The sequence below is a fragment of the Cibotium barometz genome, chromosome 7 (assembly GCF_041138505.1).
Source record: "Cibotium barometz isolate CiBa-2024 chromosome 7, ASM4113850v1, whole genome shotgun sequence".
In the NCBI taxonomy this organism is placed as follows: domain Eukaryota; kingdom Viridiplantae; phylum Streptophyta; class Polypodiopsida; order Cyatheales; family Cibotiaceae; genus Cibotium; species Cibotium barometz.
The window spans coordinates 3,052,126-3,076,668 of record NC_141052.1 but is presented as its reverse complement, the minus strand read 5'-3'; the positions used below and the strand labels follow the sequence as shown (position 1 = coordinate 3,076,668).

The 24,543-nt window shown below is 43.8% G+C and overlaps 1 protein-coding gene across 7 annotated transcripts in view; it reads left to right on the top strand.

Annotated features, from left to right (window-relative positions):
* LOC147636592 (glycine-rich protein) overlaps window positions 1-24,543 on the top strand; it is a 64,830-nt gene that overhangs the window by 29,529 nt on the left and 10,758 nt on the right. For 4 of the 7 annotated variants that reach the window (XR_015266171.1, XM_086800016.1, XM_086800015.1 and 1 more), the window contains exons 10-12: window positions 11,419-11,465; window positions 11,559-11,643; window positions 12,063-12,126. Coding sequence is in view for 6 of the 7 variants with exons in the window: in XM_086800016.1 (XP_086656142.1) it covers window positions 11,419-11,465; window positions 11,559-11,643; window positions 12,063-12,126 (196 nt within the window). In the remaining variant the exon portion in view is untranslated. The remainder of the gene's footprint in view (window positions 1-11,418; window positions 11,466-11,558; window positions 11,644-12,062; window positions 12,127-24,543) is intronic. The other 3 variants (XM_086800019.1, XM_086800020.1, XM_086800018.1) reach the window with 1 other exon arrangement.

The following is a 24,543-nucleotide window of genomic DNA, read 5'->3' as shown; positions in this document are numbered from 1 at the left end:
GTTCTGCCCAACGTTTGGTCACTTTGTCCTTGCGTTTAGCGGTCAGTCAGTCAGTTTGTCTGCTCAGTCTTGTGGACACAGTTCAGCTTGTATTCAATTCTGCAGAAGAAATAAAGCAAATACTACTGCTTGTAGGGGGGGCCCCTTTAGTGGGTAATTTGGGACCCCATCTGGTGTCCTCTCAATTACATCTTTCAGTTTGTGTATGTTGTTTAAAGTATTGCTAAAGACTCACTAAACTCAGGTATAAAGAAGGCCTCGTGGTTTCATACTGTCCTAGATTGGCGTATGCTACATTGGTTCTTAGGCTTCTCCGAATTCCCTCAACCGCCTACAAGCTTCTAGCAAGCATAAGAGGTAAGCCCTTGACTCGAATCTTTGCTATTCTTACACCTCTAGGTGTACCAAGGATTTATTCTTTGCTTGTGTTTTTTTTCCCTATTCATAAGCTTGATGTACAAGCCATCCTATGCATAATCTCTATGTATAGAGCTTATGCACGAGCTTAATGCATTAGTCTATGCATAAGCTTATGCATAGAAGCTCATGAATAAGCCTCTATGCATAGAAACTCACAAGGCTCTATGCACACCCTTCTATGCATGAGCTTCTATGCATAGAGGCTTATGCATAGAGCCTCATGAGTTTCTATGCATTTAGAAGAAAGATAAGATCCCACATCTTTGTGTGGATTACCGAGCCTTGAACAAGTTGACAATCAAGAACAAGTTTCCCTTGCCAAGGATAGAGTATATCCTCGAAAGACTCAATGGTGCTAATTACTTCACAAAGATCAACCTCAAGAGTGGCTATCATCAAGTCAGAATCTTCGACGCCGAAATCTTGAACACCGCCTTTTGAATAGAGCGAGGTCATTACGAGTTTTGGGTCATGCCTTTTGGTTTGAACAGTGAACCAGCTACCTTCAACAAGATGATATCTTGAGTCTTTGCCGTACTGGGTAAATGTCTATTCATTTTTTTGGATGACATTCTTATTTTTTCTACCACTGTAGAATAGCATGAGAAGGATGTGTAGAAGGTCTTGCAGATTTTGCGAGATAATAAACTCTACATCAATGCGATGAAAAGCATATTTGGAGTTTAAGAAGTTCAGTACCCGGGCTATGTGATTAGTTTTGACGGAATTCGCCTTGACCCTGAGAAGATAAAGGCAATCCTCGATTGAGACGTTCTGACGGTTCCCAAGAGATACGATCCTTCGTGGGACTTATCCAAGCGTATAGCTCGCATGTGGATTGGTTTTCTAACCTTGCAACACCATTGACAGATTTGCTCAAGGGAGTGAAGACTAGAAGACAAAAGGTTTCAGTCTCACAGGTAGGGCTTTAGAGGCGTTGTTTGCTCTGCAAAAGGCGGCTTTAGAAGTACTAGTCCTCAAACTCGCATCATGGGATGATCCCTTCGAGGTGATCACCGATGTTAGTAATCTCGCCATTGGAGGAGTATTGCAACAAGAAGGGATTACAACAAGAAGTTGAATGATGTAGAAAAGAACTATTCTGTTTATGACAAAGGTTCTAGGGTTATCATAGCCTTGAAAAAGGGGAAGCCTTTTTTGTATGGAAGGGAATTTACTATGAAGACAGACCAGCAGGCCTTGAAGTGGTTACAGACTATGCCAAGTGCTCAATGGAGGAATAGACACATAGTTCACATCTTTCTTGCGCAAGTGTTCAAGCATCATGGTTGCAATAATTTTTATTTTGTTAATAAAAGTTATTTGTGGCCAATTTAGCCATGGATATGTTTACACTAGTAGACTCAAGTGGTACAGTCCTTGGTTTCTAGGTGTGTTAGCTCCTGTGGTGAGCTAATGTTAGCTCCAATAGTGAGCTAGAGGCTCCAATGGTACTATTCCCACAGCTAGGTGGCAAGATAGATCAAGTGGTACGATTCTCGAATCTATGCCAGTAGGAGGATCAAGAGGTACGTTTTGTACTAGTCCCTAATTAACTTTATAATAATTTTAATTTTGTTAATAAAAGCCACTTGTGGCCAGTTTACACTAGAGAATCAAGTGGCATGATCCTCGGAGTCTAGGTGTGTTAGCTCCAGTGGTGAGCTAAAGGTTCAAGTGGTATTATTCTTGAAGCTAGGTGGCAAGATAGATCAAGCGGTACGATTCCCAGTTCTATGCCTGTCAAATCCCCACATATCTCCTCATAGAGCGCTCTTGAAACTCGAAACCTGCAAAACAAAGCCAAACAACATGAAGGCGGTGAAGGCTTGACTCACCACCCAACCATGATAGTCGTGGGTAAAACCCGCAAGTCTTGGTTGTTCCCACCGAGCCACGAGCAGAGCCAACTAGTAAGACGCACCGACCAATCTCTACCCCGTGATGTCTCATATTGCCACGGAACTACCCTCGTGGGCCTCGAGACTGCTGTTGGCCTCTGTTGCATGAAGCAGGTGCACATGTGCACTAGATCTAGGCTCCTGACCATAGAGCTCTCGCAAAGACTCGCGAAACTCTATGACCAACTGACTAACCTTGGCCACCCTTTTATAGGCCCTTGGCCGGTCATCGGGCGTCCATACTTGGCGCTCGCACGTCCACACTTGGGTGCCTGCCTGTCAGTCTATCCCTAGCCCAGCTCGCCAATTAGCCTGCCTAGCTCCAAGCTACCCAAGCCTCCAAGCTAGTCTTGTGTGCGTGTTGCACACGGTAGATACACTCTGTGCACATGACGTGAAGGGGGTGCAGGCCTGACTCACCTCCCAACCATCACAGCCGTGGGCAAAACCCACAAGTCTTGGCTGTTCCCACCGAGCCACGAGATGAGCTAACTAGCAAGAGGCACCGACTAATCTCTACCCCGTAACGTCCCATACTACCACGGAGCTACCGTCGTGGGCCTCGAGACTGCTGTCAGCCTCGGCTGCATGAAGCAAGTGCACGTCTACACTAGATCCAGGCTCCTGACTGCAGAGCTCTCACAAAGACTTACGAAAGTCTATGACCAACTGACTAACCTTGGCCACCCTTTTATAGGCTCTTGGCCGGTCACTTGGGGTCCACACTTGGGCGCCTGCCCGTCCACACTTGGGTGCCTGCTTGTCAATCTATCGCTAGCCCAGCTCACCAATCAGCCTACCTAGCTCCAAGCTACCCCAAGCGTCGAAGCTAGTCTTGTGTGCATGTTGCACACGGTAGATATACTCTGTGCACATGACATACTCCCCTTTCTCTAAGAGCTCACTCTCAGTAAAAACCCAGGGTAGTCCTTCTGAAGGGCAGTCAATGTCTCCCATGTAGCGTCCTCCTCAACACGATCCTTCCACTTGATCTTGTATTCCGTGAGTAGCGTATGCCGCAATTGTCTTTCACGAAATTCAAGAATCTTTTCCAGTTCATGGAGTACTTCCTTAAGTCTACTGACATGAAATACGGGATGAACTTTCACATGAGAAGGCCAGTCCATATGCAACTGAACCAATCCGACGTTTAACTAGAAATGATCCGTAGTATCTAGGGGATAATTTCGGATATCGACCTGTCCGTAAAGTCTCAAAATCTTTTGGAACTCGCAAATACACCATCGTTTCTTAAGAGAACTCTCTCGATAAACGATGTCTATTAGAATAAATCTGTCTTGAGCACTTCTAATATATTCCTTTGCAACTTGTAACATTTCTTGCATGTCTTGCAAAAAAGTATGTGCTGCATCATGCTGAAGTCTTGAAAATCCCATGGTAACAGGTGATCTAGGTTGAAATCTGTCATAAGCATAAAAGGACTAAAACCTGCACTCGTATGCTTAGTATTGTTGTATGCAAATTCGAACATAGGAAGATAATACTCCCATGAACCTTGTCTTTTGGAGACATGCACGAAGCATGTCCTCCAAAGTTTGATTCACCCTTTTAGTCTGGCCATCAGATTGAGGATGATTTCAGGAACTCAGATTCAACACCATGGGTATCATCTACGAGTTCATGGACAAGCTATGGAGTTTGTAAATTGTAGAATCTATTTTAAATTTTTATGTGCCATTCATGAGAAATTTACATGCAAGGCCCATGGGCTGCCGCACAAAGCTCTATTTTTACTTTAAGCTTTGAATTTTGTTAGGATGGATGAAATCAAGGAGATATGGCAAAGAGGATGGGATTGGTTTCATCGCCCTATTCATGTTGTCGCCCACATCTTGCATCCGCTTTGGAGGCAAGATAGTCAAAGACATGACTGTGAGGTCAATGCAGGATGGATAGAATACACTACTAGAGTGGAGCTAGATCCTGTGAAGCAAGATCTTCTTGAGACTCAGCTTTTACGGTTTCGAGATAGACATGATGTAGACTTTGGCTTAGCACGAGCGAGTCTTCGAGGCTTTTACGGTTTCGAGATAGACATGATATAGACTTTGGCTCAGCACGAGCGAGTCTTCGAGATGCACATGTGAAGCCCATCAGTTGGTGGGAAAAGTACGGTGGAGATTGTGCTGAGCTACAGCACATCACCTTAAGGGTTCTCTCACAAGATTGTTCATCTGGAGCTTGTGAGAGAAATTGGAGTTTGTTTGCAGCCATACACACCAAAAAAAGAAACCGTTTATCTCCTACACAGTTGAAACGCCTAGTGTTTGTGAATTCTAATCTACGGCCCCTTCGAAAGAGGGAACGTACAAAATCCATAAACGAGATCAACTTTGATTCCTTCAAGGTTGAGATTCGTATGGAAGAATTGGTGCACCCTACAAATGAAGACGATGAAGTGTGGGCTTTTCTTGCAGCAGAGAGAGCACGACTTCAACACTAGACTAGGTCGAGGACCAGCACCATAGTTAGAGACAAAGGCAGAGCATCGACACTAGAGCCAGAGATTGAGCCAGAGGCAGAGCCAGCTAGCGATTGGAGTGTCAGTGAGGAGGACGAGCATGACCATGGAGGACATGATGATAGCTCAGACTCTGAGGAGTGAAGCCCAAGACTTGAGGCTCGAGCATCTTTCCAGTTTTTCTAGTCTTGACTCGTTTTGTTTTTGGATTTGAAATCTGGATATTTATCATATTTTGTAATTTCTAAAGAGCTGCCTTTATAGCTCTATTATTTATGTCATTTGAATTAGAGGCTTGGTATTTTAATTCTTGAATGTTGAATCGTGATTCCTGAGTCCTGATTATAATTCATGATTTATGAACCATGGATCATGCTTGCTTGAAATCAATGGTGTTACATGTTTAGTGTAATTCAAAGCTTTTTAACTTTGTCATTTAATTTTTCAAATGTCCATTCATAATTTTAATGGTGTTGCACTACAGTCTTATGTTGCATGCAATGTGCATAAATACAATTGTCAATGTTTACATGACTTCTCTTTGAAGATTGAAGTTCTTAAATCTTTAGTACTGTTTTGGCCCTTAGAAGTCAAGATAGACTCATCTATGATTTTAATATTTATCATCTATAATCTACTTGACAAGACCATACCCCTAGGCCCTTAAAAATATATTTTAAAAAAATGACGTATTATATTTCAGTCTGTCGTAAAAGATGTCTAGTACGCGTATTATACTTCGCCGTATTATATGTCCTGTCTGGTACCTGGCTTCTATGCTTCCGGGGTCTAGAAGAAGGTGGATTCTATGGCCATTCACTTCTTCATAAACTTAGAGAAGATTGTGCAACCCAAAAACTTTAGAGTTGAACAGACAATCAGAACATGAACTAGGGCGAGAAAGTACAGTGACTGAAGTACCTGTCAAAGACAAGTGGTTGGTTGCCTTTGTTTTGGGTCTTGTGTTGTTCTTAGCACCCTTCTTCTTCGGGCACTCGTTACGCATGTGTTCTTTTTCTTTGCAGATGAAACAACATCCCTCCTCCTTGAGCTTCAAAGCCTTGAGGAGACGGTTTTTCAACTGGAGAAGAAACATCCCGACTGCTCCAGTCACCGACAGGCCTGGTTCGTTTTTTCATAGATAGCCGACCTCTCACAAAGAAAACGAACAACCGGCATGCTCTCGTGTTCGTGTTTTGGCTGCCATTTTCTCACGCACAGCCGGCTATCTCTCTTGCTTCTCTCTTTCGCTTGCTGATTCACAGCAGTCTCTTGCGTCTCTTCTTGCCAATAAAGCAACTCTTCACTTGCTAATCAAAGCGACCCTTTCCATGACCACAACCCACTTGGGTTCCAATGATGCAACTCGAAACCATACGTTGAATTTTGAAAAAAAAACAGGAGTATACATGAAAAACAGTAGTCATCTCGAACTCATACCTCTTTCTTCTCTACCTCTACTGACTTGCACACTCTTCGAGGCATGCTCTGATACTATTGTCAAATCCCCATGGATCTCCTCTCAGAGGGCTCCTAGAACACAACTCGAAACCTGCAAAACAAAGCCAAACAACGTGAAGGGGGTGCAGGCCTGACTCACCACCCAACCATGACAGCCGTGGGGAAAACCCACAAGTCTTGGCTGTCCCCACCGAGCCACGAGCTGAGATAACTAGCAAGACGCACCGACCAATCTCTACCTCGTGACGTCCCATACCGCCGCCCACGGAGCTACCCTCGTGGGCCTTGAGACTTCTGCTGACCTCGGTTGCATGAAGCATGTGCGTGTCTGCACTAGATCCAGGCTCCTGATCGTAGAGCTCTTGAAAAGACTCGTGAAACTCTATGACCAACTGACTAACCTTGGCCACCCTTTTATAGGCTCTTGGCTGGTCACCGCCCGTCCCCACACTTGGGTGCCTGCCTATCAGTCTATCCCTAGCCTAGCTCGCCAATCAGCCTGCCTAGTTCCAAGCTACCCCAAGCCTCGAAGCTAGTCTTGTGTGCGTGTTGCACACGGTAGATACACTGTGTGCACATGACAATGCCATTAGGACCAAGAGGTATGACTTCCGATTCCTCAAGATCAAGTGGTATCACTGTCGATGCCTCTAATCATTTGCTTTACCTTATGAAACTGCGACGAGCTCCAGCTATCCTGAGGGAAATCCATATGAGTCTTGCAAATGCCACGTGCATAAGTTATGCATCAACTCCCATATGAATGATCCCTAAGAAGATTTAATGTGAACACTTTTGAAAATTTCAAAGTTATAAGGCTTAGAATGGAATAAGGGTTGAGAGAATTTAAGTGTGGAGATTGAGAGCACCGAAGTTTGATGAAGGACCACTTGATTGTGAACGCCTTAATCTCCTTGCCTTTTGTCACAAGTAGATATTCCCATGAGTGTCAACCGTACCTTTTACTCCATCATTTGCTTCTTAGTAATGTTTTTGGTCGGGTTCACTGACGCCATTGGTCCACCCTTTTGATTTGGACAATGTCTGGTGAGCCCAGACTTATGTTTACAAAGGATGTGAACGGGGAATTTTTCCACCGGTATGATGGGTTGCCAGGCACTCTAGAACTCATGTGAATTATGGTTTCACACATACATGGTATGGTGTGCACAAGTATAGGCTCATATTTTATGAGACATGGACATTTTACATGAAAGAGGACACCCATTGAGGTCAGGATTTGATGTGGAGTCTTTATAGAGGTTTAACTGGCATGGATATGCATGAAAGATGGCCACAAAGCATAAGTTTCATGGGATTTTATTCATTTATATGGGTTTTAAGGTTTATAAGTATATGTGTACACATTCATTGAAGTTGGGCAGCCAAAATTTAATAACTTATAGAGGTGGACTATTATAATGAACTTTGGACAAAACACAAGATTGGGCGCGTGAAAGCTAGAAAGAGTTGCTAAAAAGGGCTAGGGAAGCTATTCTTGAGCTGGTCGACAGCTGGCCCACTTGCATTTGTGGGTATAACTAGCATGAGCATGCACTTTTCATCTCTCCTTCTCTCTTGCGCTGACATGTAGGGCTGGTCGATGGCTGTTTTCTGTGCTGGACGGCCTCTAAACAGGCCGTACAACTCTCTCTCTCTCTCACACATGCATGAGCCGGGCCTCTCTTAGTCATATCATACACGTATAAGCTCTCCTTTGAAGTGTTTATTGGCTGAAAATAGAGATTGAGGGCTGAACATCTTGTTTCATCGTGATGGATGCGGATGTTAGTGAATCTTCCAGGTGTTCCATGCATAGGAGAAGCTCCAGTGTGTGATTTCGGGTACTTTCATCGCAAAAAGCATCTTGCTTTTTGGGCTCTTTTTTAGTGATTCAGGGCTGGAAAATGGGGCTCTTCGCGACAGGTAAGTGTTTTATGTTTGCTTCCAGGTGCCAAATATGTTTTCATGGTGACCTGTGCATAGACAGTGCTTCAGGGAGCAATTCTGGAAAGTTTCATCGCGGGAGAAGCTGCTTGCTTTACAAGATATCTTGAAAACCTAGTCTTGGGTTAGAAGTGCAGAACTTTATGAGTTGATGGGATAGCGTTCTCGTAGATTCATCTTCTTTCTTTGATTGTAAATCTTATGTACTTGGAAAATTCCGATTCTGGGCACCCTTTGTTTGAAAGATTACTCCAGAGGAATAGAGCATTCCGTCGAAGGGAGGCTGGCCGTTCCGGTCCTAGTGTGGTGTCTTGTGCAAATCTTTATTTTTCAGCTGTGTGGTTAATTTATAAATGGTTAATTTTTCAAAGTTCTTAGTCGACCGAGAAGATTTGTTACACTGATATCAAAGCACAACTTCTCTAGTTGTTTGGAGAAGAGCAAAGATCTTGGAAGGATCTAGATTGGGAGTTTCACAGGCATCCATGTTATGGACAGATCGGCCTTACTGGGTTATGACATGAAAAAATTGTTTGAGAATATGGCTTCAAAGTTTCAACAGACTCTAGATGCTCAAAAGAAAATTTTAATAGAAGAGTTGGATAGGCTTTGTTGAGACGCTACCGTCGTGGTCGTTATGTGGACAAGTTACTCCAAGGCATGGTGGCCCGAGACAAGAAAGCTATTGATATATTGAGGCATAAGAGCCAACTGTGATGTTCCATAGAATAAGAGATCAACTACTTAAAATTGAAACCAACCGTATGGCTAGAAATCCATGAATCCATTATTGACCGCTAGTCATCCCACGAGTTGTTTATCAAGGTACCATCTTGTTCATGAGTCTTTCGACTCTTCACCATGGCATTGAACTCCATACGAGCCCCGCCTATATGATCCATACGCATGCACAAACCATTCTACTATGTTCTTTAACTCCATATGGGCACCACCCATATGATCCATATATATTCGCAGACCGTCATAAATCTCTTTGCAGGTTCATACGCCCTGTACAAGAGCTAGACAAGTACCAGTCGTACGAGCCTTGCTTGTCCAATTGAGGAGTAGCACTCATATCTCTAGCATCCCGCACAACCATGAATGAGAGCACCGCTCTTCAATCCAAAGAATACTACCACCAAGACCACCTGTAGCGACCAGGCACCGCCCGGTCTATCTAAGGCTTCATGAGCACTCAATCCCGCGGAGACATGCTCGAGGGACCACCCTCTATGTGCTGTCCACGCTAGTTTTGAGCATGACCAGCCATGCTTCATGTTTCAATTTTGTCAATGCCCCACCACACAAGGTTCAATCCAAGCCATCAATATTCATTGAGATAAAAATCAAAGAAGTCCAGAAGACATGAAGTCTACCAAAATCCAATATTCGTCGATACGGAATGATCTAAATTTCGAATAAAAACTATTTTCCCTAGACATAGGAGGTATTTCAACCCAAAAGAAAGCAAGTTATGGGCATTGCACTGATATATTGAAAATAGTAAATCTAGATTTGTCATCCGTAAATAACGTCCTGAAACGCATTCAAAACAGATACCTTTCTTCTTGCCTTTTCAAACAAGAGTGAGTTTGCTTAAAACAAAGCGAAAAGCAAAAGAACTCAGCATATAAATATATTATTTAAACAAAAAGTACAACTTACATCTAGTGTAGTACTTAGCTTAAAATCAATAATAAAAATTGCAAGATTTGACAAAACCATAGCATAAAGCTATGCCAAAATTATCCTTGTAGTATCATTGGTTTGAAGGATCATCTGAGATCTCCCGAGATTCTCCAGCAGTTTCGTCTTGCTCAGAATCTACTTGCTTGGTCAGGAAATGGCAAAGCTCCGTCATGTGTTCAGCAGATCCACAATTCCGACAAATTGAGGGAAACACAATCTTTTGGCTGGGTTCACCAGGTCAAAATATTCTACTAAATGTTTAATAATCGTCAGAGTCATTTAAAATCACCAATTTTGCGCACAGTTAATTCATGATCCTAGAGCCCACAATACTCACAAACTCGATGAGAAATCTGATGTTCTCTGGTTTCTTACTGTCTAGAAGGTCAAAGTGCCATTTTAAGCTGAAATTGTACATTGCTTTTCACCCTGCATTGGGCTTTTGTACCATGAGGCCTATCCCCAAAGCCAAGTGGTAAGTCATTTTCCGAATCTTCGTACTCAACCGGAGGTGTCACCGAAGAAAGACCGGGTCTCTCCTTTTCATAACAGGAATGATAGTCCAAGCTAACCAGTCTCTGATTTCCGTACTACAAAGGAGGATATGGAATTATATGTCGATTCCTCAAGTTTACCTCAGTATCTCCCTCTAAGGTTCTCTAGAGGTAAGGCAAGAGCATGACCTAAGTTTAGAACACTAGCATGCTAGCTCTATAAGATGGGCTTGAAATGTTGAATTACTAAGGAATGGGCCTCCTTATATAGCAAATGGAGGTATCCAAGGACAAATCTCATCGGATGACTAGACTGCCATCATGGCAGATGAGATGAGGTGCATAAAACTCCTTCAAACACTTGGAGGATAAGAGTGAGATAGCTCACCCAGTCAACTTGCGACCATGGTGGCATTATTGCAAGAAGGCGCAGACACACATTATTTGATAGGGATTCCATTCGAACCATAGCAGTATTATTGCAAGAAGGTGCAGGCACATACATTATTTGATATTCCATTTGAATCTCTCTTTGTAGTCAAACCAACACTTATGCCCTATATAAATGAGATTCGATTCGAATCTCTCTTTGTAGTCAAAGCAACACTTATGCCCTATATAAATGAGATGCTTATTCACACACCACCTTTTCCTGAGGGCTAGGTCACATGCAACAATACATATACGTACAAGATTTTCTAAACCCATGATGATGTGCGTGCGTTTTCTTTAGTGGTTCATGGTTCAGTTTTATGGTTTTTTTTTCTACTAAGGCGATGTTTCTTTATACATTAACTTACACCTACTCTTGAGTGCCGATGACGTGAGTGGGGATGTCATAACACATAGTCTGTGCTATCCATGATGGCGTTGATGATAGCTTTGTGAATGGACTCTCATGGAGTCAAGATCACACTTTGGTTTTTGCTAAGTTTGGGAAATAACGTTAACTATCAATTGGTACATTTCTGTTACTTTAAGATGAATTCTAAGCAATGGCTGTGTTTTTTGGGCGTTGTAGATACAATCATTTCTTGCTGGTGTGTCAAAAATTGTGTGTGCATTCAGGTAAATGTGCTATGGTTTTGTTTCATTTTAAAACTAAAAGCAACAACCCTTTCCTTCAGTCTTTGAATGGAATTGTTATGATTTGGTGCACAGAGATGATAATGGTTATACTGTGCGAACAGAGGTCATGAGGACGAGGGAGATAACTCAGCGAGTAAAAGAACGAAATCTGTGGCAGGTAGTGTTTTTCAGGCTAGTTGTTTAAAGATGTATAACCCCACTAAGGGGGCAGTCTTGTCTAACTTTGATTGTGCTGTGTACCGGCTCTGATAGGCCTTGCTTTGTGTGTGTACTTGATCAATGACCTGCACATAGAGTGTGACTGTGGCCCAAATAACCTTATCCTGTACACCTATTTGTCTTAGCCGTCTGATCATACTAAAGATAGTGGTTCAGTATGTATGTCAAGCATGTGTGTCAAGTGAAGGGACAATTACAGGCACATGCCAAGTCTTTCTTGTTCATCTGTTACTAGGCATTGATGGTTTTTGGTCCTGTCCTCTCATTGTTGGCTCTACCAGCTTTGTTGTGTATGTAAATGTTAAGTGCGTGAGTAGTAGATTTCTGTTTTTGAGCTAATATTTTTTATCTAAACAGGGAGGAGTATGTTTAGCATTTGCAGATCAAGTGCTGTGTTGGTTGTATGGAACTGTTAAGGAGAGTAAGTTTCTTCCACCCTTTCGTGCCAAAATACCTTTTAAACATTACTCAAGGGTAAAAATGCCAAGCTGCCTTTCAAATACTACTAAGCAAGACCTGGAGTGTTTTCTTAGATACATATGTACTTTGTATGTGTGTGAATGGATAACTTGTTTTGAGCTGTAACCAAGCTTCCAAGCACATTTGTAGCATAAACCAACCTGTGGACCACCAAATATGAACAGGGCGGGTAGATTTGGAGGCAAAAAGGGCTGGTCGTGCAGCCAGACCTGTTCACAACCAGCCGACCATCAAACTGTTTCCTCATAAACAGATGCCTCTTCTTCAGTTGCTCCTGCTAACAGAGATTTCAGCACTAAGGGTTGCTTCCTTCTATGAGTGTGAGCAGCTCGCTGTGCAGTATGTACAAGCCTCTCAAATGACTCAAGGCTGAGAATTGAAGAGAAAACTCATTTCCAATTTTCAAACTCAACCCACGTAGCACAATCCATGTCTGCATACAAAACTGGCTGCTGTGGAGGAAGACTTGGACTTGCTGACTTATATTGCACAGCAGCTCAGAAGAGGACAGCTCTGTAACCAAGCATGACAGAAGAGAGAAGACTGGGGTGTCCTTTTTATAAAGAGGCAGGGGGGTCTCTTTGCTGCTGGTTGGCTCGTCATGAGCAGGTCAGACTGTACGGCCAGCCCATTTTTCCCCCACCCAACCCACCATATTCATATTTGGCTGCCTGCAAGCTGGTTGGTCCAGGCTTGGTTGTTGCCACCGGTAACCTAAAACAATTACCATATTTTATTATATCTTGAGCAGAAGCCCCATGTACAAGCCTGTCAAATGTCTGGAAGGTGAGTATTAAATAGAAAACCTAATACCAATTTTCTTACTGAACCTGAGTCACACAGAACCCTGTCTGCACGCTAATGCTGGCAGCTGTGGAGGAAGATTGAGACTTGCAGATTTCTAGGGCTTTTTTTTCAAGATATAATAAAAATATGGTAGAGTGGTATGCTACTTGTGTGCACTTGTGTTTCTGTTAAGTCGTCTGTTGCGTTAGTCATCTCTATTAACACTTTCCCTCCCCCCCCCCCCCCCAAAAAAAAAAAAAAAAAAAACCCGCTAGGTGGACTAGCAGCAGCAGCCTTCACTGGAGCACAGATGGCATACCCTTGGCCATTGCTGGGGACGGAGACGTCCCTGCTGATGTGGGAGGGCTTCTCCTGACCTGCAGCCTGAGGTATCAGAACCGGTATGATCATAACTTGAGGATCTTGCTGCAGAGACCACATAGGATTCGACATACCTGCCGCTGCACAGACTGGGCCTGATGGGAAACCCCCCTGCCATCCTGGCCCCACCCCTATCTAGGCATCCATGAGTCAGTGTCCCCACTCACTTATCTTGCATCAGATGGGACACCTCCAGACAACCAAGGGGGCCCTTCGTACACACAGAGAGCTACTGTCTTCAGTGAAATACCCCCCCCCCCCCCCCCCCCCCCCCCCCCCCCCCGCGCTTCCTTCCTTTTCTCCCGTGGGCCTCTAGAGCAACTACCACCCTCCATTCCATCCTTCTCTAGCGACTCTCTGCTCATTTTTCCCCTCGGCAGCCTTGCTGCTACATCGTGCCCGGACCCTCTGGATGGACAGCCACCTGGTGAAGAAGGAAGGATTGGGGATGGCAAGAACTTAGTGGGGACCATTATAGTGTCTTCACTAGTCTTTTTCTCTAGAAACTCAAGCACACTCTGCTACCTGCCCATCTAGGTGCTAATGCCCATGCAGACATCATGTCACTCTCCAGGACGTCATGGCTACTCTCCACATCTGCATGGTCCTCTGGCGCGCCCGCCGCACCTACCAAGATGGGGGGGAAGCAGCCTCTTTTCCTCCTTTCAGTGGCTGACACTTACGGATCAGGTCATTTGTAACATCACCTAAAACATCTCAGCTTGTCAAAGCACAAGTACTCAGCTCGGCCATTAATTGATTGATTGTTTTGAACACATACTTAACTGTTTACAGTTTTCCGTCCTGGCCTGGCATGTATGTAATTCCTTGCCCCTTTCTTTGTAACTCCTTAAATGAGGCTTCTATCACATGCTCTATAATGTCCCCCCTTGCCTAATGCTTGCTGTGTGGCCAATTTCTTCTCTAAGGCTATAATCCCCTTGGGCTTTTCACCTCAATATTTTAATTAATGCAGTTGGGCCATAGGTGTTTCCTCTTCATATTGGTAGCTTTAATTTGTATGCAATCTCACCTATCTTTCTAAGCATTGTGAATGGACCACAATACCTCAAAGATAGCTTAGGGACTTTGCTATCTTAACGATTTTAGAATGATGAGGTAAAAAAAAAAAGCCCATATCTTTTGTAGTAAGTTCTTCCTTTTTTTGGTGTACGTTCACATAACTTCTTGCCCTATCTTGAACCTTCTTTATACTCTCTCGAGCTAGCTTAACCATTTGGGTTCATTCCCCACATCATCGTAAATGGGCTAAAGCTTGTACCTGAGTGCTTGTAGTAACTCTTTCTGATTAGTTTGCCTCCCTCTTACATATGCAGGAAGCAGCCTTGTATCCAACATGCTTGGTTTAAGAAAAAAATGTGCATGTGTGTAGCGTTTAAAAAACAGCATACCTTAGAAAAAAACGCAGCCTCTCATGCACCTCTCTAAAGCATTAAAAAAAAACCGGTTTTCTCTCTTAAGCACTTATAAACAGCCAGAGCTTGGCAATATGCAGGTTTCGGAAGACGCAAACCAGTCCATCACTTCCTTGGCCTTGCGAGGCGACCTTTCCCGCCTCAACCCTGGAATTTTACCTTTATTTTCTCCCCTTTCCTTCTCCTCCACACCCAAGGCATCCCCTATGACTCAACTTTGATGACAACGTGACTGATCATCATGATGATTGTCAAGAGTAGGATATGCTGTAGCCCCGGGAATTTTACGTTTCTTTTCTCCACTTTCCTTCTCCTCCACACCCACGGCATCCCTAGTGACTCAACTTTGATGACGACGTGACTGATCGTCTTGAGGATCATCAAGAGTAGGATATGCTGTAGCTCGAGGACAACGTTGATGAAGTGGAAGCGGTGGAGAAAGTCTATTTTGATGCCAAGATGGAAATGCCATTTGACTTTCGAGGGATCAACTCATGCTCGTCCAGTGGGCTATGGCGAACCCACTTGCTTCTGTGACCCCTAATAATTTTGCGGGTGATAAGGAGTGGACACAGGAGTTTGTTGACTCTTGGCTGAACTATTGGAACATTGACTTTGAGTTCCACTCTTTTTCGGATAACCAGAAAATTCAGATGGTTCAGGGAAGGCCTTGAGTTGGTGGAGGGATACGAAGAAGAAACGTACTTTGTGGGCTGACTTTGAGGCCCACTGTCAGGCTGAATTCCTGTAGGTTGAAGATGAGTTTGATATCATCCAGAAGTTCACAGAGTTGGACATGAAGAATATGCCTTATGACACTTACTTGCAAAACTTGTTGCTCATGATGATTGGTGCGCCTGATCTTATAGAGGGACCCTAGAGAGTGGCAGTGAAGAGACCCATTGATTCGGGATCTCGAGAAGGCCATCCCATTCTTTGATTATTTTGCCTAGCTACTTTTAAAGTTTGCTCCTGCATTCAAGTGGACTGAAGTCACAACACAAGCTTTTGAAAATTTAAAGACAGCTTTGACAACAACTCTTGTCATGGCTATTCCTGACCCTACTCTCCCCTTTGATGTTTATACGGATGCTTTTGATATTGCCACTGGTGCCGTCTTGATGCAACAAGGACGTGCTATTGCATTTGACAGTCGTAAGCACTCTGCAATTCAAGTAAGATACCGAGTATATGACAAGGAATTTTCGTCCATTGTTCATGCCTATCGTGCATGGAAACATTATCTCCTTGGTGCGGATTCAGTGGTGAAAATAGATCATCATTCTTTGAAATACATCTTCACGTAGCCATTTATGAATGCTAGGCAAGCGTGTTGGGTCGAATTCTTAGCCAATTTTCATATGACAATTGAGTACGTTCGTGGTCTTATAATGTGGTTGCGGATGTCCTCAGTCGTATGCCGCCAACTTCGGTCTTGGCTATTTCTACAGTTGAAATGGATATACCTTAAAGTTTCAAGGACCATTATTTAAAGGATCGTGATTTTGGAAATGCATTTCGAATTCTCAATTCTCAGAATGCAACTCCTTCCAAATTGAAGATTTATGGAGCATATACAATAGTGGATGGTTTATTATATTATCAGGATCGTATTTGTGTACCTCATGATACTTATGTTCGAAGAGCATTGGTGAAAGAACATCACGAGGTCACTTATGTTGCACACCCAGGCATCAACAAAACATATCGTCTTTTGACAGCTACATACTATTGGCCTCAAATGAAGCAAGATGTTATTAAATTTATCACAGCATGTCTTTTGTGCCAAGCAGACAAGTTCCATCTGGTCTTCTTCAATCACTTCCAATTCCCAATGAACGCTAGGAAAGTAATAGTCTGGATTTTATCACTTCATTGCCACGTTCTTCTAAAGGCAATACACAGATTCTTGTGGTGGTTGACAGATTTTCTAAAATGGCACATTTCATTCCATGCAAGAAAGCAGTCTAGGATTCGGATATTGCAATACTATTCATACAGTATATCTTCAAACTTCATAGATTGCCAAAATCTATAGTTTCTGATCAAGATCCAAAGTTTACAGGAAATTTTTGGACTTTGATATTCAAGTCTCTTGGTACAAATTTACTCTTTAGCTCTGCTTATCATCCACAGACAGATGGACAAACGAAATGAGTTAATCAGATTCTGGAAGAAATGCTGCATCATTATGTTCAGTCTCGATTAGCTTCATGGGAAGAATATTTACCTTTGGTGGAATTTGCTTATAATAATTCTTATCATTCAGCTATTGGAATGACACCTTTTCAAGCAGCTTATGGCTATACTCCCCTGGTTCCCGCTAACTTTGTTCTTCAACATAAAGTGGCTTTAGCAAACCAACTCATTCAAGAAATGCAAGATATTATATTACAGATTAAGGATAAGATGGTCAGTGTCCAAGAGCAATATCAGTGCACAGCTAATAAGCATTGTCGTCACATTGAGTTTCAAGAAGGAGACTTGGTATTATTATATATTGCTCCTCATCGATACAAAACAATGAAATCAGTCTTTCCAAAGCTTCGTCCAAGATATTATGGACCCTTTCGTATTATTAAGAAGAACTCATCTCTCAGTTACAAGTTGGAGTTACCGCCTTCTTGGGGTAGAATTCATCCAACTTTCCATATTTCTTGGCTCAAGAAGTTTGTGGACGGTGATTTCCCAGTTTTAGATATTTTGGATTATGTTCCAGAAATTGAAGATGAACACATACTCTTAATTCCAGAGACAATACTTGATGTCAGACAAAAAGAAACACGACATAAGCTCACTACAGAATTTTTGGTTAAATGGAGAGATCTTGATGATTCTGACTCTACTTGGCAAAGTGATGAAGACTTACAAGAATATCCAAAACTTCTTCGGGAATTCTTTCAAAGACAACCATCTCTTCTTAGCCGGAGTCTTATTTTAAGTGGGAGGGAATGTCACGATTGTGACTAACTCTCTTAATCTCTCTCTAATTACTCCTCAATCTCTCATTAACTGTAAAGACACCTGTGAAGGGTCACATCCTTACACATGGGTCACTCTCAAAGGACATGTCTATTCATTAAAAGACACACCCTAAGTACAAAGGACATAACCATTGATTCAAGAGCCACACCCCTTCCCAAGGATGTGCCTCTTCAATTGTACCCTTTCGACCTCTATTTAAGAAAGGCCCCTGTCTCAATGCAATCACTCGGTCTTTTCCTGCAGTATTTGTCTTATGTTCATTAATTAAGTCTTAATCATGTTAATAAAGCTATAAAAGCTTTACAACATGGTTCCATTTGGGTAGTTGTTGATCGACTAACCAAGATGGCTAGACTTTTACCAACTAGATCAACAATAAAGGCATTTGAATTGACACAACAGTTTATTGGCCAGCTTTTCGGATTGTATGGTTTACCTTCACGCACAATCAATGATAGGAATTGAATTTTTTTTTGGACACTTCCGATAGTTAGTCTTCCAGAAATTGGAAACTACATTGAGCATGAGTTCCTTGGATCATCCTCAGTTTGATGGGCAAACAGAGGGTGAATCCAATTTTGGAGGATATGTTTCATGCATACGTTTCTAGGCAACCATCTAATTGAGAGAGGTACATCCTATATCATCCTAGATCCCCAATTTCCTTAAGAATTAACAGGATTCATATTGATGCCACTAGAGATTTTCTTGGCTGACATGCAAGAAATGCTAGTTTGTGCTAGAGATGCTATCGCGAGGTTAGGGCACGGTTTTATGTTGATAGTAAGCGTTCACCAAGGGAGTTTTATGAGGGAATGCTTGTGTATTTGAGGATACCTAAGAGTTCGGAGACTTTGCAGACTTTGTGAAATTATCCCCTAGGTATTATGGACTTTACAGAATTCCGAAAAAGATTGGTGAGGTTGCTTATAAAGTAAAATTGCCGTGAATGTACGAGTTCATCTAGTTTTCCATGTGAGTAGACTCAAAGAGAAACTGGGTGCAAGGATACCATTGTGTCACGTCAAGAACTTGTAGATATTGAGGACTTGACCTTTGTTCCACATGAGGCGGAACTCATTGTTGACTTCAAGGAGAGTAAGCTTAGGAATACGTTGATCTCTCAATATAAGATTAAGTGGAAAGATAGGGCAAGAGGACTCGACTTGGGAGACAGTAGCTAGTTTGAAGAATAGATTCTCCACTCATTTACGAGCTTGCAAATGTTTAAGGAGGGGAAGTACGTTACGTACTTGATGTTAACCTTGGGTTAGTGGCCTAATTTGGGGGCTAGGGGACCCTTGGATTAGGGATGCACGCTAAGTCTAGAGGTTAAGGCTCATAAATGATAACCCCATAAGTTATGGCTATTTATAGCTATAGGATCCACTTATATAACTGGGGGGTTGGTTGAAGAGTGTACACTATTGTGTATTATGGCCCTTGCCTAGGCCATGAGTTAGAACTACTCATGGTAGTCCATAGCATGATGCAGATAGCTTGCCAAAGGCTTTAGTGAGCAAGCCCTCGTGGTCTGGAATGGACCGGAGCCTTAGCCCCTAGGATCGGGGTGTCCTACCAATGTAGGCTTACAGATTGGACCAGGATGACCCGTGATCCCAAGATGGCTAGATTTTTATCGACTAGGTGGACCATAAAGAGACATGAATTAGCCCACCACATTGTTGATCAGCTTTTCAAACTTTATGGGTTCCCCTCTGATATTGTGAGCAACAGGGACTCAAAGTTTACTGGACATTTTTGGTAATTAGTTTTTTTATAAATTGGAGACTACAATGAGTATGAGTTTCTATGATCATCCTCAGTCTGATAGTCAAACAGAGCGTAGTTGCCAGGTTGTTCATGAAACACGTTTCATAAAATGTTTCACATGCATTTCATACATCTGGCCACTTTTACGAAATACATTTCGTAATGGGATCGTATAGGGAGGGGCTACCAACTCCGAAAAAAACTATATATGATAGCTTATTTTATGCTAGCATTGTATGAAACAAAGAAGCTATAAAATAGGCATTATTTAGACTTAAAGCAATGAATAGAATCATAGGCATGCAGCCTGCTACCTACAATCTAGGCCCTAAAGGAGTAGGGTCCAAACTCCAAACTGGAGTATCCAAGCTGGAGGAAGCTCTATCAAAAAATACCTACATTGAAATTTGGGAGAATATGAGTGGATATCTCAAGAATGTGTCCAAGATGGAGAAAGCTCTATCAAATACCTATAGTGGCATTTGGGTGAATGGGAGTGGATATCAATGTTTTGTTTTGGTTTTCGGGCCCTGTGAGATTCCGAACTGCATGTTGAATAAAAGGTTTGCTAGTGAAAGAAACATGTGTGAAACGTTTACGGTACGAAACATTTCATTTCTTCATTGCTACAATGAAACACAGAGGGTGAATCACGTTTTGGAGGATATGCTTCCTGCATATGTTTCCAAGAGACCATATTGGAAGAGCTACATCCCTATGGTCGAGTTTGCCTACAACAGTGCTAAGCATAGGACTACTCGATACAAGCTCGTTTATGCTTATGCATAGATATGAACTTAGATCCCCTCATGTTACCTTAGGACATAGGTATGAACCCAGATCCCTGTTATGGCCTTAGGACTTAAGGATTGCAAACTAGATGCGGCTAGAGATTTCTTGATGAATATGCAAGTCGACCTAATGGGGACTAAGGAGCCCACAGATTAGGAAAAGCATACTGATTATAAGGGTTATAAGTTAATAATCCCATAAGTGTAGCTTTTATTGGCAAAAGCGATGTAAGTGAGGGTTATGTGATGAGTGGGTTATTGTATTGTTGTAGCCTTGTGCTATGATGGTTAGTATTGGGCCATGAGTGCTACTCCACTCCCAATCCAAATGTAGATAGTCTACTGTGTTGACAAACAAGTGATGAATGTGGTACATGTGGAATGAGGGGGAGCATGCACCTTTAATGTGTTGAGCCATAAAAGAATTGGTTCAAACGTTATTTGTTGAGATACATGTAAGAAGAAGAAGAAGTAAGAGGGGTAGATGTCAAAGTCCAAGGTACATTCCCATGTGATGCAAGCAACGACGTGTCAAAGTGTCATGTAAGAAGAAGAATCAAAGTGTCATGTAAGAAGAAGAAGTAAGAGGGGTAGATGCCAAAGTCCAAGGTACATTCCCATGTGATGCAAGCGATGACGTGTCAAAGTGTCCTTTGAGAGATGGAAAAGGTGGAGTTGATTGTGGATCTATATGCTTCCATGAGAAAAAAGGATCAAAGCAATTAAGCTCTAGAGGCTCTAATACCAACTGAAGCGAACATGCAGAGGAAATGTAAAAAGATTTGCTTGGTTACATGATGATAACTAGGAATGGCTTTTCAAGCTTTCATGAAGCGCGAAACGTGTTTCAGCGTTTCAAGTTTTCAAGGCTACCTAAATGGATTTCATGGTGACCATGGCTGGAATCTTTCTCTCTCTCTCTCTCTCTCTCTCTCTCTCTTCTCTCTTTGCTTTTCTCTCTGTGCCTGTTTCTCTCTGTGCGCCCGCCCTTTCTCGCTTCGCTTGTCTCTCTGCGCCCGTTTCCCCACCCGCCCTCTCTCTTCGCTTTTCTCTTTGTGCCGGTTTCTCTCTGTGCGCCCGCCCTCTCTCACTTCGCTTGTCTCTCTGTGCCCGTTTCCCCAGCTGCCCTCTCTCTCTTCGCTTTTTTCTCTGCAACTGTTTCTCTCTGTGCGCCCGCCCTCTCTCGCTTCGCTTGTCTCTCTGCGCCCGTTTCCCCACCCGCCCTCTCTCTCTTCGCTTTTCTCTCAGCTGATGAGCTGAATACACTTAAGTGCAGTTGAAGACCCTTCAGGAACAAGAGGAGAAGAAGGCAAACGAGGCAACCACATGGGCCGAGGTGATTAAGAAGACACAGAAACAAGTGGAAGAAGCAGGCAGCTGGATCAAGGTTGCCAAGAAGCAACGGAACCCACCATCATCCCCAAACATCATCAATGACACACTTGAAGAGGAGAAAAGAAGGAAGATTAGGGCATTGAATGTGAGAGTGGTGGGATGGAAGGAAGGAGCCTCGCCGAAAGAGGACTCCATAGCACTACGCAGAAAGCTGGAAATCGCTGATACCCCCTTCGTTGAGGCATGGAGGGGGGCAAAGACACCACCAAGGAACGCGCACTCATCCTCAAGTTTGTGGGGTTGGAGGCGAGGCAAGCATTCCTTACCAAAAGGCGGGCAACCAAAGGAGAAAAGACTTACCTCGAAGACGATCTCACACTAGCACAGGTGGCACACAGGAGGGAATGCATGCCACGCATCTTGGATGCACGGAAGGCAGGGAAATGGGCAGTGTACCAAGATGGGAGGGTGATCATCACCGAGCGACGTGCCCAATGACGGTGCGAGACCTATGAGACCAAGCTAGAGATTGTGGTTTGGAACTACAATGGTGCCTTGAGGAGAGATGCAGGTCTGTTCAAGGAGACATTTAGAGGGAGAGACTTGGTCTTATACACAGAGACTCATCAGTGCCAGGGGAGTTGGCTTCCAAAGGTGAGAGGATACAGATGGGAGTCTGTTCACCGCCCACACCCACGCATAGTAGGGGGTACCTGGGGGTCGGGAGGGGTGGCTTTATTATACAGGGAGGAGCTTCAACATGTGATATAGGTGGTCGAGGCCGCACGGTTTTCGTGAGTGAGGATCCAGTCAGAGAGGGCCCGAGACATCTACCTTGCAATGTGTTACTTTGCACCCTCCAATTCTAAATATGCCACCCATGTAGAGTCCCCATACCTGCCCCTTTATGGTGACATTATGAAGTTTTCCAGTCTAGGGGACATCCTCTTGGTTGGAGACTTCAATGCCCGCACCGTAGGTGCACAGGTACCCTTATTTGAGACAGATGATCCCATGTACCAGGAGATTGACACAATGGGTACAGATCTGGAGCGGACATCACACGATACATCAGCCCGCACAGACTATGGAGAGTATCTCGTAGCCCTTGGCGGGGCTCATAGGCTAGCCATTTATAATGGCCTGGCTAGATGGCCTAGATCCAACTCCTTCACCTCCTACCCCTTTGGACATGGAGCTAGTACAGTGGACTACCTAATGGGATCCCTCTCTCCTCGCCCCATTGGTGTTGCAGCCGACCATGCATACTTGGCCTTCTCACTCACATGTCGATACACCATGCAACCACCTGCTTTGCCCCATCACCGTCTGAGATACCACTTCACCAGAGAGACCTCTTCCATCTACTTTGATCACGTCTACCGCATCCTGTCTGACCTCGACTCCCACATCCCACTTGATGAGCTTACTACACACCTCTCATCCACCCTCCATACGTCCGTTGCAGCCGCCTTTCCACACTTCAGAGCCAACCCTACATCACCAGGAGGGACTGTCCCACAGAATAGCTGGTACGACAAGGAATGTCGTGATACTCGAGCCCGTCTACATCAGGAGATGGCACTACGATCCACCACTCACCAGCAGGCGCGAGTGATCTTTCGACGTCTCACACGGAGAAAGAAGAGAGCCTACCTAGCAAGGCTTGAGCAAGAGCTATACCAGCTATTTCTTGGAAGGGACTGTAAGGAGGCCTGGAGGATCTTCCAGGATCATTGCCTTCCAACTCCGATTACTTCACCTAGCACGTGGCACACCTGTGCCACCTCTCTCTACCATGTCCCCGAGCAGCCACCTCTCCCCCATCCACCCGAACCTCGTGCCCCACACTCTTCCTTCTTTCACCTCAGCATGGTGAGAGATGCTATTGACAGGATGCAGATTGGGAGAGCACAGGATCATGATGGACTCCTCACCGAGCATTTCTCCCATGCTAGAGACACGCTAGCCCCTTTATTGGTTCACATGTTTAACAGGGCTTTATGTGAAGGCTTCCCCGTCAGCTGGTCATCGAATACTATTGTACCTATCTTGAAAGCGGGTGACCCCATGGACCCCAACAACTATAGGACTATCATGATTGGTCACACCTTGGCCAAGATTTATGGTTCGATTTTGGAGCATGAGCTTAGTAGATGGTCCAAGGAGCAGAGACTCAGAGCACCGGGGCAAGCAGGCTTTAGGAGAGGGCACTCCACACTAGATCATATCTTTACACTACGGGGGATCATTGAGGAGGGGAGAGCCCACGGGCAATGGATATACTGCTGCTTTGTGGTTTCCGCAAAGCTTTTGATACTGTCCCATGAGCCAGACTGATGAGGAGACTGTAGGATATGGAGTGCCAGCAGAGATGCTGTGGGGGATCATTACACTCTATGAGTCAATCACAGGCAGAGTACAGGCTCCAAGAGGTGACTCAGAGATCATACACAGCACTATCGGGGTGAAACAGGGCTGCCCCTTGTCTCCTACTTTATTTGGTCTATACATTGACGAGATCTCGGATTACATAGACAAACAGGGAGGACCAGGAGCACATTTGGCAGGAGTCCTGATACCGATCCTCTTGTATGCAGATGATATTGTTCTTATTTCTGATTCACCAGAGGGGCTGCAGAGGCATTTGGATGCATTACAGGCCTTTTGCGAGGACCGGGACCTTACTGTGAACCTTGGAAAGACCAAGGTCATGATCTTTAACACCTCCTCACAGTGGATAAGTAGATCTGTAGTACAGTTTACATACAGTGGAGAGCCTGTGGAGTATGTTACCTCGTATGTATACCTTGGGATCACTTTTGCTGGACCTCAGTTCTCGATGCGGAAGGCGGCCGACGCTAGATTGAT